The following is a 16,696-nucleotide window of genomic DNA, read 5'->3' as shown; positions in this document are numbered from 1 at the left end:
AGGAGGACTTGTGGCACCTTAGAGACTAACAAATTTATTTGAGCATAAGCTTTCGTGAGCTACAGCTCACTTCATCAAATGCATTTCCACTGAATGCATCTGATGAAGTGAGCGGTAGCTCACGAAAGCTTATGCTCAAATAAATTTGTTTGTCTCTAAGGTGCCACAAGTCCTCCTTTTCTTTTTTCTCTTACTCTGCTTGTACAAGAGTCAGAACAATGGGCCGCAGTCCTGATTGAGGCCTCTGGCTACTGCCTCAATAGAAATTAATTAATTAATCTCTCTCTCAGCTTCTTGGACATCCACCAGCACCTTATAATGAACCTCCTATTAATTCGGGACAATCCCTCTGGCCCCAGCAAGACACCAGCCATATCTTTCAACATAAACACTCAGCTTTTACATCCTTACCTCTCTAAATTTCTGGAAACCCATCCAAGTGCCCCCCAACTAAGTCACCAGACTGAATCCATCCTCCCTGGCTCCTTGTCCTCTCAACTTTCTTCCTCCTCTTACCAAAACATGTAACTGACTGCCCCCACCACACATACACCTGTTGTCAGAACCTATGCTCTGACCAAAATACAGATGATTGAATGCTCTCTTTCCTCACTTGACACAACCTTCCCCTAACTATTCCTGAGCATTCAGCTGAACCCAACTACAAAAAGCTTCTACATGAACCTGTCAGTGAGTAGCCACACTGATCCACTTTGAATGCTTTCTACTCACATCTGATTAACAATATTGAGTAGAATTGTATAAAACTGCAGATAGATAGATCTGATGACTATAGTCTTGTATGTCTCTGTAAACAAAAGCCAACTGTTGTAATGATTGTTTTGTTTCTGATATTTACATGGCAAGGATTTGTAGACTTGTTAAAACTTCCTAAATAAATAAATACTTAAAAAAAATTCAGGTGTTAAATGTTGGCAAGTTACGCCCATTCCTAAATTACCAGCAGAAGTGGGCATCAAAAGTATCATTTTAAAATATTTACCACAAGAAAGGTTTGTATAGTTCTTACCGGTATTTAAGTAGTTCTGGAGAGTACTTTGACTTAGCTTTGAAAATCACCTGGAATAATAGGGAGAAAAAATTGCATCATTCACAAAGTAAATACAAATGAACAAATACACTATGATCCTGAGGAAAAAACCATCTTATGTGTCACAGGTTATTAGGATTCATAAAATGTTTTTTGCACCTTCAGGTTATCTGAACTAGAAAATTTTGCCACTTAAACTATACCGAGTGGCAAAACCACCCTAGAGCAGATACACTGGTATAACTTAGTCCAGTTCAGGAATCGGAACTAACTAGATCAGTAGAAGGCACCTTTACACTGGTATGACTATATCCACACTAGGACATATGCTGGTATAACTATACTGGTAAATAATTATACCTCCTAACCAACATAAATATACTGGTGCAACTTTCTAGTGTAGACTAGCCATTGTTGACACCTTGGACCTGATTCGCATTTACATTAAGGTCCCTTTACCTGGCAGTGTAGCATAGCCTTAAATTGGGTATAAATGTTTGCATCCAAGTTAGGGGCCCTTTACATTGCTGGAGCAGTGTAAATGTGCATCAGGCCGAGTGTATTCTACGGAAGTTTATTCAGTTCTCTCCGGTTACATCTTAACTGCTAAAAAAGGTGTGTTTTTACAGAGAGATAGCTATGGAGCATTAGTTATCTTGCTGTAAAATCTGTTGTAATGGAATACATGAGCCCAAAGACTCAAAGGTGTTAACACGACCCTGAGACTGTCCAACATTACACAGTTTTAAACATTATTCAGCATTTGGTATACAGAGACCTCAGCCTGCTTATTACTTTGACAAACACACCATTAAAATCTTTGAAACCTTTTATTAAAAATACAAAACAGAAGAAAAAACAGTTAAAGCATTTGAAATGTAAAGTATTAGGTAAGGCCTTGTCTACACTACACAGTTTTGTTGACAAAAGTCAGCTTTCATTGACAAAACGGTGGAGGTGTACACACTGAAATGTTCCTCCTGCCGATGTAACTCCCCTGCTATGCCGAAATAATAAAACCACCTCGACAAGCAGTGTAGCGCTTTTTGCAACATAGTTAGAGCGATGCAGCATCAGTGTAGACACTCCACTTGGTTTTGTCGCCCTAACTGGCCTCCAGGAGGCATCCCACAATGCCATCCTGACCACTCTGGTCAGCACTTTGAACTTTGCTTCCCCAAAGGTACTGAGCTATGCGCCTCTCCCCTATTTAAAGGCCCAGAAATTTTTAAAGTTCCTCTTCCTATTTGCTTGGCATGCACAGTCCACGTAGCATCTGCCCAGCTGATCAGGCTGGTTTTCTGCAGCAGACACTCTCTTGCGTGGAGCACACCAGAGCTGTTGGATCTGCTGAGTCTATAGGGAGAGGAGGCTGTGTCGTCGCAGCTTCACTCCAGCCGTAGGAATTTTGATACCTGTGGGCAGATTGCTGGTGGCATGTAGAAGGGGCACAAAAGGGACATGCAGCAGTGTTGTGCTAAAATCAAGGAGCTGCAGCAGGCATACCGGAAGGCAAGGGAGGCCAACCATTGCTTTGGTGTGGCACCAAAGGCATTCTGCTTCTATAAGGAGCTGCACACCATCCTTAGTGGCGACCCCACCTCCACCGCCAAGAGCTCTGTGGATACTTCAGCAGGGATTGGAGGCAGCGTTCAGCAGACTCAACCCCAGTGATGAAGTGGTGGATGAGGAAGTAGCACTGGAAGATGATGTGGAGCAACTGGCAGGGTTGTCCGGTAGCGTGGCAAGTCAGGACCCTTTTTCCACTCTGGAGGGGTCTAGCCAGTCCCAGCACTCCAGCTCTGGTGCGCAGGAAAGGGGAGCTCCAGTAAATGCTCATTTTGCTTTGATACTGCATGGTCAGAAGAGACTGAGCTCTCACGTACTTTGTTATATGGTAGAGGAGGGATAAGGAACAGAAATTAACAACAGAACCTATCCCTCTCTGCTCTGGGTCCATGGCAGAAAAGTTTGTTAATGTACATAGAGCAGTCCCTGCAATCCTCCATAGTGATCTCTAGGAAACTTTCCTGTAGGTATTCTGCAATCCTCTGCCAAAGGTTCCTTGGAAGAGCCGCCTTATTTCTCCCCCCATTGTAGGAAACTTTGCTGCTCCACCAAAAGTGTATTTCTGCAAGGACTAGAGCAGCACACAGGCAAGCTGCATATGAAGCCAGTCTGAACCCACACGCATGCAGGAGATGCACCCTTGCAACCTGGGTTACCCTTAGGAGTGAGATATTGGGTTTGATTGCTCTAGCTTATGAAAAAGGGTACCAATATTCAAAATAGTCTCCCTAGCTGCTTGTAGTAACCCCCTTCGTGAACCACTCTTTTCCCTTCCTGCCCTCTCCCCCATATCACCCCCCCCCTCCGATCTCACCATATTTGGGACTTGGGCCGACTTGTGTGCTAGCCCAGGAACAGCAAGAAAGAAGTGTGTATAACTTTTGTGATTCACAGCTCTGAGCACACTCACAATACTGTGTCTATTCACTGTTTCTTTGGCTTCTGCAAAGGCCTTGAGAACCCCTTCCTCCACACTAGTGGATTGCCTCTGTCAGATGAGGCGGTGAACAAAGAGGATATGTTTCACAAAGTGCTGCAGTTAATAGATACAGCACATAGTGAAACAAGAGAGGAGGGAGAAAATTAATGAAAAACGCAGCTTGAATAGCCTGGAAAGGATTTAGGAACAGGAGCGGATGATAAAGCTCCTGGAGGGCTAGACAGAGATGATGAAGTCCCTTATTCACCCTGCAATCTGAGCACATCCAGGCACAGCTCCCCCTGCAGCCACTACAGAACTCTGCTCCACGCCCTCCGCAAATTCCCCCACCGCATTCCTCGCACGTACCCCATGCACTCCATGCCTAGGGATTGGTTTCCCAATGAAAGCTGGAGTTACACACAGCTGTGAGAGCCCTAACCACAAGCCTGTTCCTCATTGCATTGTTCCCTGTTTGACCAAAATTGTGTTTTTTCCTGTTATTAAAGTGAAATCTTTGAAATAAAATGAGTCTTTATTTTTGAAATACACATATTGATCACTGCTAACATTGAAACACAGTGGCTATAGGTAGGAATATTTGCTCACTACAATTAACACTCAGGAAGCAAGCACTACAGAGGTAATTCAAGGCAGCAAATAATCATTGCCTGACTGAATGCATCACTGGGAATCATTGTCAAAATGCTCATTCAAAGCCTCCCTGATTCAAATAGCCTCCCGCTGTGCACCCTAATTGCCCTTGTATCTGGCGGCTCTAAATCAGGAACCAGTTGATCAGCCTCAGCAGTCCACCCCAGGGGAAACTTTTGTCCCTTCATTTTGCAAATATTATGTAGAGTACAGCAGGCCCCAATGACCATTGGAATATTTTCCTCATTGAGGTCTGTCAAGGTTCCTTCCCCACTCTGAACTCTAGGGTACAGATGTGGGGACCTGCATAAAAACCCCCTAAGCTTATTTTTACCAGCTTAGGTTAAAACTTCCCCAAGGGACAAACTACTTTGCCTTTTGCCCTTGTACTTTATCGCTGCCACCACCAAACATCTAACAGATATATAACCAGGACAGAGCCCGCTTGGAAATGTCTTTGCCCACAAAATCTTCGCAAACCCTACACTCCCTTTTCTGGGGAAGGTTTGATAAAAATCCTCACCAATTTGCATAGGTGAGCACAGACCCAAACCCTTGGATCTTAAGAACAATGAAAAAGCAATCAGGTTCTTAAAAGAAGAATTTTAATAGAAGAAAAAGTAAAAGAATCACCTCTGTAAAATCAGGATAGTAAATACCTTACAGGGTAATTAGATTCAAACATAGAGAATCCCTCTAGGCAAAACCTTAAGTTATGAAAAGACACAAAAACAGGAATACACATTCCATTCAGCACAGCTTATTTTCTCAGCCATTTAAAGAAAACAGAATCTAACACATATCTAGCTAGATTACTTACTAAGTTCTAAGACTCCATTCCTGTTCTGTCCCCGGCAAAAGCATCACCCAGACAGAGAGAACCTTTGTTTCTCCCCTCCTCCAGCTTTGAAAGTATCTTGTCTCCTCATTGGTCATTTTGGTCAGGTGCCAGCAAAGTTATCCTAGCTTCTTAACCCTTTACAGGTGAAAGGGTTTTTCCTCTAGCCAGAAGGGATTTTAAAGGGGTTTACCCTTCCCTTTATATTTATGACAAGGTCTAACCAGCAAAAATGACAGAGCCAGCAACCTTTTATTCGTACAAAGGCACATTCAGTGGTCATCTGGCACCTGCTGAGCCTGTTGCTGAAGCACTCCTTGCTGCTGTCTAGGTTCCCAGAGTCAGGCTTCCTAAGCCATGGAAGCAAGGTGTAGGCGGGGTTCCAAGGATCACTATGTGCATTTGCACATCCCCCACTGGAATCTTCTGGTCTGGAAAGAAAGTCCCAGTGTGCACTCCAGTGTTCCTAAAGATGCATGCATCATGCACCTTCCCTGACCACTCAGGCATTGATGTCAGTGAAATAGCCCTCATGATCCATTAGCGCCTGCAAGAGAAGGAGCCCTTTCGGTTGATATACTCCATCGTAAGATGGTCGGGAGCCAAAATTTGGATATGTGTTCCATCTATCGCCCCGCCGCAGTAAGGGAATCCCATTGCCTCAAAGCCATCAATTATTTCCTGCACATTACTAAGAGCCACAGTCCTTCTTAGCAGGAGGCAATTAATGACCCTGTACACTTGCATCACCACAACCCCCCATGGTGGACTTTCCAACCCCAAATTGATTCACGACTGAACGGTAGCAGTCTGGAGTTGCAAGCTTCCACACAGTGATTGCCACTCACTTTTCCACAGTGAGGGCAGCTCTCATTCTGTTATCCTTGTACTGGGGCAAACTCCACACACAGTTCCAGAGAGGTGGATTTGCGCATCTGAAAGTTCTCCAGCCACTGCTCATCATCCCATACAGGCATCATGATGCGATCCCAGCACTCAGTGCTTGTTTCCCTAGCCCAGTACTGATGGTCCACCATGGCAAGCTGCTCCATGAATGCCCACAGAAATCTTAAATTATTTGTTTCCATGGCAGAGCAGGCATCAGCAAGTCACTATTTGGCAGTGCGTGAAATACTGCAGGACCAGCTGCATTGTGTTCATAAGTCTCATTACCAGAATGATCAGCAGCTCAGGATCCCTGCTGTCATGCAGAGGCAACAGTCACACAGTTTACAAGGGCAGTTGAAAAATGGTGCAACACGAAGTAGGAAGCCCATGGAATGATGGGACAGAAAACACTGCATCACAGGATGGCAAGCGCATCCCCATGATGTACCACGATCTGTTCCCAGAGCTCCCAGTGGCAGAGGGTGACAGAGGGTAGTGAAAAGAAAAGGAGTGAGTTGCACAATGAGATAGCTACCCATAAGGCAACACTCTCTCTGTCGATGCAAGAGCAAAAACTCTGGACGCTCTCCTCTGACACAAGGAGCATTGTGTGGACGTGCACAACCGATGTTAATAAAGAAGCTTATGACTGTTGACGTAACTTAAGTTGATTTAACTCTGTAGTGTAAACATGGCCTAAGGTTTTCATTTTAACAACTTTCCTTGTTCCCTTTAGCTGGAGAGAGTCTTTAGAAGGAACAAAACTCTTGTCTGATAGTTTCTTAGATGGTAATAACTGTCCTTTCGAAGGAAAAGAGAAAAAGTTAGCTGAGCTGAATGAAGCTCTTGTTGTTGCTGTTAAAGTCTGATCACATTTTAGAAGATAAAACAAGACAAACACACACAAGAAGGGAGAGAAAAGAACAGCAAAGGTTCATTTTTTAAAAATGCAGCTTCTGTCTCTGGGGTTGACTTTCACTTGCTACCTCACTACTGGAAAAGCATAGGCATGGTTCAGAGTCTTATTAGCCACCCAGAGACCTGACAAACTTGTGCCAGGCTGTAGATCGTTGCTTTTAACTGCCTTTTTCTGGTCAGAAGCTTACAGCAGCATTGGAAAATATACAATCTTGGCCAGCTAAGCCAGACTTTTATTAGACAGAAGGAAAAAGGAGTAGGATAGGAAAGAGAAATAAGGTGGGTGAGAAATAAGGAAGGAAAAGGACACACAAGAGTGAGTGGGTGTGTCAAAATCTCACATCCCAAGTCATGTCTGGAATGTAGCTGGAGGCAGTGGAGGTGGCAGTGTTATCTGGGTCCCTCTCTTGGCCCGGAGTCAGGACATCTCTTGGGATCAGGATGACAAAGGCCCAACAGTGTTACGGTAGATCCCAGCGTCCCGGGAGACGGTGAGGGGTGGCAGCCATGATGGTAAATTTCATTGCAGTGGTTGTTGGCAGACAGCTGCATCTTCTGTTAATGTTCACCAAAAGCCTTTTCTTACTTCTCTTGTTTATCAGGCATGATTAGGGTGACTAGATGTCCCGATTTGATAGGGATAGTCCTGATATTTTGGTTTTTTTCTTATATAGTCGCCAATTACTCCCCACCTCCTGTCCCAATTTTTCACACTTGCTATCTGGTCACCCTAGGCAGGATCTTAACACAGGCCTTGAGTTATATCAATAGGCCTCTCTGTTTGGACTAATTTAGTCTGTCTTTACCTTTTCGCAGATACATTTACTGTTTTAGGTTATTGGGATACTTTATAAACATTCGTCCACTTTCCCACAGTTAGGCTCACACATGGGGTAAATTGGTAGGCCCAGTTATTACAACAAAACCTAGGCAAGGAGCTGGGATTTTTATCATGATGTAGCTAGGAGTGGGCAGCTCTGGCTAAGGGGCATAGGATTGAACTCAACAAGCTACATCTCAGTAAAAAATTCTTGTGCCTTGTCTCCACTAGGATTTTACAGCAGAATAGCTAATGCATGTTAGTTATCTTAAAAAAATAAAATGAAAAAAAAAAATCTTTTCTGACTGTGAGTACATACCCTGACTGAAGTGCCCACCTGCCATAATCTTCCCTTTGACTGTGCTCTATGATTGTATCTTGCATTCTGTTTCACCTTTTTAACCACATATCCTCTTTCAAATAACATTCTTTAAAAAACAAATATCCCCACACACTTTGAACACATTCATGATTATCAAAAATGGTATGGAAGCATCATTAGTATTTCACAGGTTAAAATGTTTTCTAAGTAAATGCAATTTGTAAGGGGGAATTTAACCTCAGCTTCCTTGCCATGGACTGAAAAGGAACCTGCTCACCATTTAAAAAAAAAACCCAACTTTAATTATGTTGCATGTTTTAGTGTGGATGATTTGATTTTAAAACCATTTTCCTCCCACTGGTCTTTTCTTTTCCATATCACTAGAATTACTTTTTCCCTGTGCTTTAAATACAGCTGAAATAATATTTGATGTTTTTTGTTTAACAGCTATTTACAGAATATATCTCTTATAATGGAAAATGTCTTTGTGCACTAGCCTCCTCTTCTCTGGAGATGGTGATTGTTGAGTAGAGGGAGCCTGGCTTTTCAATAGGCCCTACAAAAATAATAGCTCATTTAAAATCTGAAAGTCTAGAGAATTTTCTGCAACAGTTTCTAATCTTTTAAAAGTAAGTCAAATGTCTGGGCTGCCTACAAACCCAGGCATTATCCCTGATAGTAGTGTCATAATATTCTGTGTTCAATTATCTATGCATCCCTAATAATATGTACTCAAAGGACTTCAGAAACAGGTTTATGTTGTTTTATTTTACTTGCTGCTTAAAGGAGATAAACAAAAAGCTTATGCCTGGTTTTGCTTCTCTGTGATGTATAAACAAGGCCCAAGAGGTCTTTTGTAGGGGGTCAGGGGTTAAATTGTTTTCTTGCATGCTTTTTGCACTAGAAATTCAGCTTTTGTTTATCCAGTTTATCCTGGAAGACAACGCTCTGGATGACTGGAGAACATGTAGTATCATGACATTGCAGAGATCAGGCAAGTGACATCTAACTAAGGGGCCGATACTGCAACTGTTACTCACATGGAGTAGCACTTACACAAGCATTACCATTAATTTCAATAGGATTATTTTCATGAGCAAAGTAGTACTCAACGTGTTAAGAGCTGATGTAAAGAGTTGTTACAGGGTTGTAGATTGCCCTAATTAGCTTTGGTTACCCTACAAAAACTGGTTGCAGAATTTACCAAGAGTAGATGCTGCAGGGCAGTAAGTTGAGATGAAAGAGTGCTAAAGAGGCTGTGCTGGATTGACTGTACATTTTAGTGGAGCTGCATCTGAATTTTATCAGAGATGATCAGTGATTTTTATTCAAACTGTTTAAAATTATGCTAGGGAAATGTGTAAATATTTCTCTGCAGTACTGCAGCTCCCAGGGTGCTAGTAATAATAGAAGATGTAGTGCAAGGGCATAGGGATTCTCACCAAAGCAGAAAAACAGAGGGTCAGATTCTGCCATTGGGTAATGACAGGTTTCAGAGTAACAGCCGTGTTAGTCTGTATTTGCAAAAAGAAAAGGAGTACTTGTGGCACCTTAGAGACTAACCAATTTATTAGAGCATAAGCTTTCGTGAGCTACAGCTCACTTCATCAGATGCATATCGTGGAAACTGCAGCAGACTTTATATATACACAGAGAATATGAACCAATACCTCCTCCCACCCCACTGTCCTGCTGGTAATAGCTTATCTAAAGCTTATCTACCTTGCATAATGACTTAGCCACTCCAAGTCTCTATTTAAGCCTAAATTAATAGTATCCAATTTGCAAATGAATTCCAATTCAGCAGTTTCTCGCTGGAGTCTGGATTTGAAGTTTTTTTGTTTTACTTGGAGTGGCTAAGTCATTATGCAAGGTAGCCTGTTTCCTCTTGTTTTTTCCTCCCCCCCCCCCCCCCGATGTTCTGGTTTAACTTGGATTTAAACTTGAAGAGTGGTCAGTTTGGATGAGCTATTACCAGCAGGAGAGTGAGTTTGTGTGTGTATGGGGGGGGGGGATGTGAGAAAACCTGGATTTGTGCAGGAAATAGCCCAACTTGATTGTCATGCACATTGTGTAAAGAGTTGTCACTTTGGATGGGCTATCACCAGCAGGAGAGTGAATTTGTGTGGGGGGGTGGAGGGTGAGAAAACCTGGATTTGTGCTGGAAATGGCCCACCTGATGATCACTTTAGATAAGCTATTACCAGCAGGACAGTGGGGTGGGAGGAGGTATTGATTCATATTCTCGGTGTATATATAAAGTCTGCTGCAGTTTCCACAATATGCATCTGATGAAGTGAGCTGTAGCTCACGAAAGCTTATGCTCTAATAAATTGGTTAGTCTCTAAGGTGCCACAAGTACTCCTTTTCTTTTTGCCATTGGGTAGTATCTTACTCCATGAGTAGCCCCATTGAAATTAATGCAGCTTGTCAATAGAAGCTACTATTGGTGGTAGAAGCTGTGAATGGCTTCTGGATCACAAGTGGGAAAAGGCTGAGAATTACTACTGTAATCTATTACTTTTAGAATCCTGCCAGCAGAAGGTCAATTAACAAATTCACTTTGCCAAAGGCATCTTTCCTGTGGTCAAAATTATGGTATAATATACAAAGATCAGCATTGGGACAGATAATTTTCAAAGCTGTCTCTTCAAAGGCCTCCCACACTGAGGATGGAGACAATTACCATAAATATTCTGACAGGTTTCAGAGTAGCAGCCGTGTTAGTCTGTATCCGCAAAAAAAGATGCCACAAGTCCTCCTTTTCTTTTTGTAAATATTCTGGTATTTAGGATCTATGTCTGTTTCTAGTTTCCCTGCTTTACTATGTTTACTTACAGGTTTCAGAGTAACAGCATGTTAGTCTGTATTCGCAAAAAGAAAAGGAGGACTTGTGGCACCTTAGAGACTAACCAATTTATTTGAGCATAAGCTATCGTGAGCTACAGCTCACTTTATTGGACACATACTGTGGAGAGTGCATCCGATGAAGTGAGCTGTAGCTCACGAAAGCTTATGCTCAAATAAATTGGTTAGTCTCTAAGGTGCCACAAGTCCTCCTTTTCTTTTTGCAAATATAGACTAACACAGCTGTTACTCTGAAACTTGCCCATCTTTGTACTTCCTCCTCTTCCTCCATGTTCCATGCAAGTTTGTCCTCACACCTTGAAAGCACTTGGCAACACCCACTCCTGCCTATACCTCTGCCTGATTGACTCTTACCTTGTTCTACAGTATTTGTAATACAGCAGCCACCACCAATGCTGGTAGCAATAGCATAGATGCTAGTGCAGCCAGGGCTAGGGCTATTTACCATCAAGTCATGAACATTTTCTCAGTAAAAACACCTGAGCCCTGTTTATACCAGCGACTTAGCACCTGTGCAGGTATTAATTTTTCTAATGTAGCCACCACATAGAGTGTATTGTTGTATGTCTTACAACATGTCAAGGAATATTGTCTTATGTTTTACCACCTGTAGTGTTACTCCTGGGAAGCACAGGGTACATTTAAAGTGCTCTCTAAATGAATAAGTGCTGGATAAAAATTTTTAAAAATTATTAATTGATTTCTACTGCCTCTTTTTATTAATGAGAAGAACCTTCTGTCCCTTACTGGCTAGATTACATTGTTAAATTCTATATAAAATAATTAGATAACAACTTCCCTTGTTTTCCCCTCCGAGATAACATACACATTAATTAGAATTCCATTTAGGTTATGTCACTTAAAGCCTTGCACTGGATTTTCCCTGCCCTCAGTTGCCTAAACGCTGCTTCTTGGTGGGTAATGGCAGCTGTGTGAAGCAGGGAAAACTTCCCAATCAGGATGCCAAGAGGAGAGGGGAAATGAGGAGTTGAATTGGTAGGACTGGATCTATCTAGCCATCCTTCCCTAGGGATGGAACCTCCCTCCACCTCATCACAGAGCCTCCTTCAAGTCATCTGCAATGTTTGGAAAGTGTCTGACCCTGATGGTTTAAACTTATGACCTGTTAACCAGCTTTTTGTATGTGTCCTGGGAATGAGGGAAGGTTTGGAATTTCCAGCATCTCTCTAGGTCTGCTTGACTTCATCCTCTCCACCCAACCTCTCTGCACTTGAACCTGTGTCCCCCCCACCCAAAACTTCTGTGCTGCAAGTATTACATTTAAACTCTGAAACATAACAGAACAAAATGAAACATGCCACCCTATCCCTGAATTCCTCCCAAAGGGGGAAATTTTTTAGCATCTCAGCTGACCCATAGCCTATGCCTCTAAACTCAGACTTTGAAGGATTTCTTAGGTTCTTGTGACTGCCTCCAAAACCGCAAGGCTTTTATTTGTTCAACCTTGTCAGTGACAACAAATGTAGATCAGAGAGAGAAGAAATGGACCCCGACCAGGCAGGCTGCAAATAAGAAATTTCTTGAATTCAATTAAAGTAGGAAATATATTTGTTGCTGAGTTATACAATTGTTGATGGTTTTGAACAGCTAAAATAAACCTGTGGCGTTGAGAGGGGCAGATGTCAGGCAGGCAGAACTGCAGGTTTTGCAGACACCCCTTGGAGGCAGGAATGCATATTACCATATGTTACCTGATACATCAGTTGCTCTAGCTCATTTTGTGTAATTATTTGCAGGCATCCTGCTATTGTTTTACAAAAGTAATATCCCTGCTGTTTGTTTTGTTCTTACATTAACCTGACATGTAGTTTCATAGCTTCCAAGCAGAGGAAGCTTTACTCTTAAGGAGTGGGTTATATTATTTTCTATCTTTAGGACACCAATGAATGGACACAGAAGCAGGATCTTTGTCTTCCTTATGGAAACATGTGCACTTCCTGCAGCAGTTGGGTTTGGAAGAGAAGTGATCGTTGCTATTACGTATGCTTTCTTCTAGCACCCTTCACTACTATGCCATATCTAGGGCATCAAAAGCCCCGCACAGTAAAAGTCTGCGTACTCCCAAGCGGCAGCCAGCACTCAACCCCAAGGACCCCAGTCAGTGGCAGTCAAAACCTTGATTATCTGTAACTGCTTTTCTCACTAGTCCAGCAGGTTTAACAACCTCCCCCACTGCATTACAATTCCTTTGGGGTTTTTTATTGCTGCAGGTGACGCTCAAAACTCAGGAAAACCCCTGCTGCGCTGGTGCCACTCTGTCTCATTTTATCTAAGGCACAGTTGAGGCCTTATTTATAAAGGGTCCTTACTCCTGAAGAAGAGCAGTTTGTAAGCTTGATTCTCTGACCAACAGAAGCTGGTCCAATAAAAGGTATTACCTCACCCACCTTGTCTCTTTCACTCCAAAAGACAGCAGTAGCTGCTAACTCCCCTTCAAGTTCAAAGGTTTTGCAAATGATCTTTAAGCTCTTATCAGTTAATTCAGTTGGAAGGATTTAGGAATATTCTTTCCCTCCCACCCCCTCATTTAAAAGGAGAACATTTACGAGCTTCACATCTTTCTTGCTTCTGCTAGCTACCTTCTTTTCCTCTCACTAAATAACAGTTGGCTTTCATGCAGTGAGGCACAGCTGCAGTCTACTTTTGCAACGGGGGAGGGGGGGAAGTTGCCTCTGAACAGGTTTGTGAAGTTAAAGTGATTATTGAAAACAAATTCTCTTTCCCCACCCCTTTCACACCAGTTCGTGCTTGTCTGCCTTGGAAACGTAGGTGTACATAAAAAAGATAATCTCAACAACATGTTTAATTATAAGACAAGCCATTCCCCACATTGGTTGGAAGCAAAGAACTAATAAAAATGAACTAAAAATGTATAAATTTGTTCCATGTATTAGGTTATATTCCCACAATGGCTGTGCTTGTGTTTCTAATTTCAACTCCTTGTTTTAGCTGGGTGGAGCCTTATTACAAGTGGGACTTTCCATGGGATTAACTAGCACGGAAACAAATGGCAAGAAATACAGTAATCATTTGCTTGTCTCTAGCACCTTTCAATCATTACTCGTAAAGTGTTTTGCAAATATAATTTTAAAAGCCTCACAACACCAGGTCAGTATTATACTCCATTGACAGAGGGGCAAAGTAAGGTCTAGGGTGCTTGTGACTTACTCATGGTGACACAGCACAATTGATGTCAAGACTGGAACCCAGGAGCCTTAACTTTGTCCCCTCCTCTAAACACTACAGTCTAGTGCAGCAGTTCTCAAACTTCATTGCACCGCGACCTGCTTCTGACAACAAAAATTACTAAATGAACCTAGGAGGGAGGACTGAAGACTAAGACTGAGCCTGCAGCCCCAGGCTGGGGGCGTGCAAAGCTGAAGCCCCAGGGCTTTTGCCCTGGGAGGTGGCCTGTAACATTAGTCCTGGGTAATGAGGCTTGGGTTTCAGACTTGCTGGGGCCCAGGGCCAACACCAGCCTCTCAACCCACTTTGGGGTCTAGACCTACCATTTGAGAACCCCATGTCTAGTGGATCTCAATCTATTTACCATTGTGGGCCCCATATGCAGCTCCCTATGTATTACATGGGCTGCATCTACACAATAGATATACTACTTGTATGGCCCTGAGGATGTCACATGGGCTGCAGCTGTGTGCTGATTGGGCCACAGGTTGAGAACCAATGCACTTGACCATACTCATTACATAGCTTCAAAGTGCTACCAGGCAGCAATGTTATAATCCAAGTAAAATGAAAATGTGAGTATATATATATAAACTCTCTGTCTCTCACTTTCTCTTTTGGATTTTCTTTGAGATGAAAGGAATCGATTACCTATACTACTAATCATCATGCATTCTCCATGCTTTTAATCCATAGCTTCTTGGCTGGGAGCCAAGATATGAAATTCTCTCTCAGAAGACTTCAATGAGAGTTGCATGTGTGTGTGAATTTGGCCCAAGGGTACCATTTAGAGCCAACTATGGTAACCGATGGATTTGTGTGATGCTGGACACTTGTCTCTTGGAAACAGGACCACCACCAAATTTATTACACAACGGCCAGGGAATCACCGTCTTATAATAGCAAGCTTGGGTCACTATCAGCTCTCACACTTAACACATACAGTTTTTATCATTCTTATTTGGTGGCTCTCGGTTTCAGAAGCCAGTCTCTTTTCTTCAGTAAGATTATTTGTAATTTGCAGACCTACACTAGTTGTTGCCTCTGAAGAACCACTTAGAAGGTGTGTGTAAAAAGCAGTCCGGTCCCAGTCTAGGACCTAATGGATAGGTAGTCCACATCACAACCTGCACTCTAATGGATAGGTAGTCTCAGTGGAGTGTTCAAGCAGGGAGATTGATCTGCACGCTCACCCATAAGGTCCAGGTATGCTAGGAAGGTGACCCATTACTCATACAGGTAATCTAAGAGCAGAATTCAGAGGAAGGTTGGCTTTGTGGTTAAGGCACTAGGACTCAGGAAATCTAGGCTCGAATCCCAGCTTTGCTCCAAGTTTCTTGTTTGACCTTGGGCAAGTCAGGCAAACTTTCTTTGTCTCAGTTCTCCATTTGTAAAACAGGGATAACACTTTCTTCACTCAGTTCCATCTTGTCTATTCAGATTATAAGCTCTTTGAGGCAGAGGGTGTCTTTTACTGTGTGTTTGTACAGCACCTAGCACAGTGGAGCCGTTGTCTCAGTTGGGGCCCCCAGATGCTATTGTAATACAAATAAGAATAATAATTGGACCTGCAACAGGAATCTAGTTAACAATTCTATTACACGGCTACCACTCTGAATTCTATTACTGATACACAAAGAAAAAGAGAGTCCAGCTCAATGACTCATACTGGCATTGCAGAGCCATCAGGAGTAAACAACAAAATCTCATTTTTTGTCAGTAAAACCATGCGATATGATTCTGAATGCACACAGAACAGCTGAGCCAGAAGGTTTTACAGTGTCCCTTTGAGCAGAACTGCACTTTAGACAGCCACCGTAAAATAACCCCAAGGTTTCCAGTACAATTTGTTCAGCCTTAGGTTAAATGTCACCTTTGACTAGGCAACAGATTTATTTACTGCTTCTCCCCCAGGGTGGCTGTTTCATTGTAGTAGTTGTCACTTGCCTTCCAAAACACAAAGTTCCAAATTAAAGACATTAAATGTACTTCTTTCCCTGCCTGGGTACATTAGGAAATCACGTCTCTCTTACAAATCTTTAAAAAAGTAAAGCTTTACAATTTTGTAGTACTTAGTCAACCCAGGCACAGAAATGTCCATTCCTTACCTGAGTGAAGTAAAGATTCATCAGTGTCAGTGTGAAAAACTGGAGGCAAACTGGGAAGCAATAGAGAAGCCAGAAGATGAAGGGTCTGAGAGAGTTTGCTGTGACAAAATCTTTGAAGTAAAATGAAAAGAGCACAGTCCTAAGTGAGGCCCAAAATAGGCACAGAAACAGAAAGACAGTTTGGTAACTGAACCTCTTGTGCCTATAGTGGAGGACCAGCCAAAGCTGGACATAGATGAACACAAAGAGGAGGGAATAAAAAACAGTATATACAGTGGTCAGGCCCAGCTTCACATATGGAGGGACAGCTGGTGTCAGTGTCGGTGGCAGGGTGTCATTTTTCAGTGGGTCCCACTCAGAGGCCTCCATTTGAGATCAGAAATCGTCAAGAGTTGCTTATTAAGTTTGGCTGCTTCTGCTCCTGCTTACTCCTCCTTTCATCTTCTTACAGCAGCATAGGAACCAAGAAAGTGAGAGAAAGAAAACAAGCTGCACTTCCTCTTTGGCAGCTCACTGACGGCTGGTAGCACATGA

General features: G+C 42.6%; 1 protein-coding gene across 1 annotated transcript in view; it reads right to left on the bottom strand.

Moving 5' to 3' along the window:
* The window catches only part of GPR137B (G protein-coupled receptor 137B), a 44,321-nt gene extending 27,625 nt beyond the window's left edge, over positions 1-16,696 (bottom strand). The window contains exons 1-2 of the mRNA XM_084623502.1: positions 16,163-16,696; positions 1,031-1,080 (exon numbers count right to left, since the gene is read on the bottom strand). Coding sequence (XP_084479628.1) covers positions 1,031-1,080; positions 16,163-16,531 — 419 coding nt within the window. The 5' untranslated portion in view covers positions 16,532-16,696. The remainder of the gene's footprint in view (positions 1-1,030; positions 1,081-16,162) is intronic.

This window comes from Lepidochelys olivacea (assembly GCF_965140295.1).
Source record: "Lepidochelys olivacea isolate rLepOli2 genome assembly, chromosome: 3".
Taxonomy (NCBI): domain Eukaryota; kingdom Metazoa; phylum Chordata; order Testudines; family Cheloniidae; genus Lepidochelys; species Lepidochelys olivacea.
This window is presented reverse-complemented; position numbering and strand designations above follow the sequence as displayed.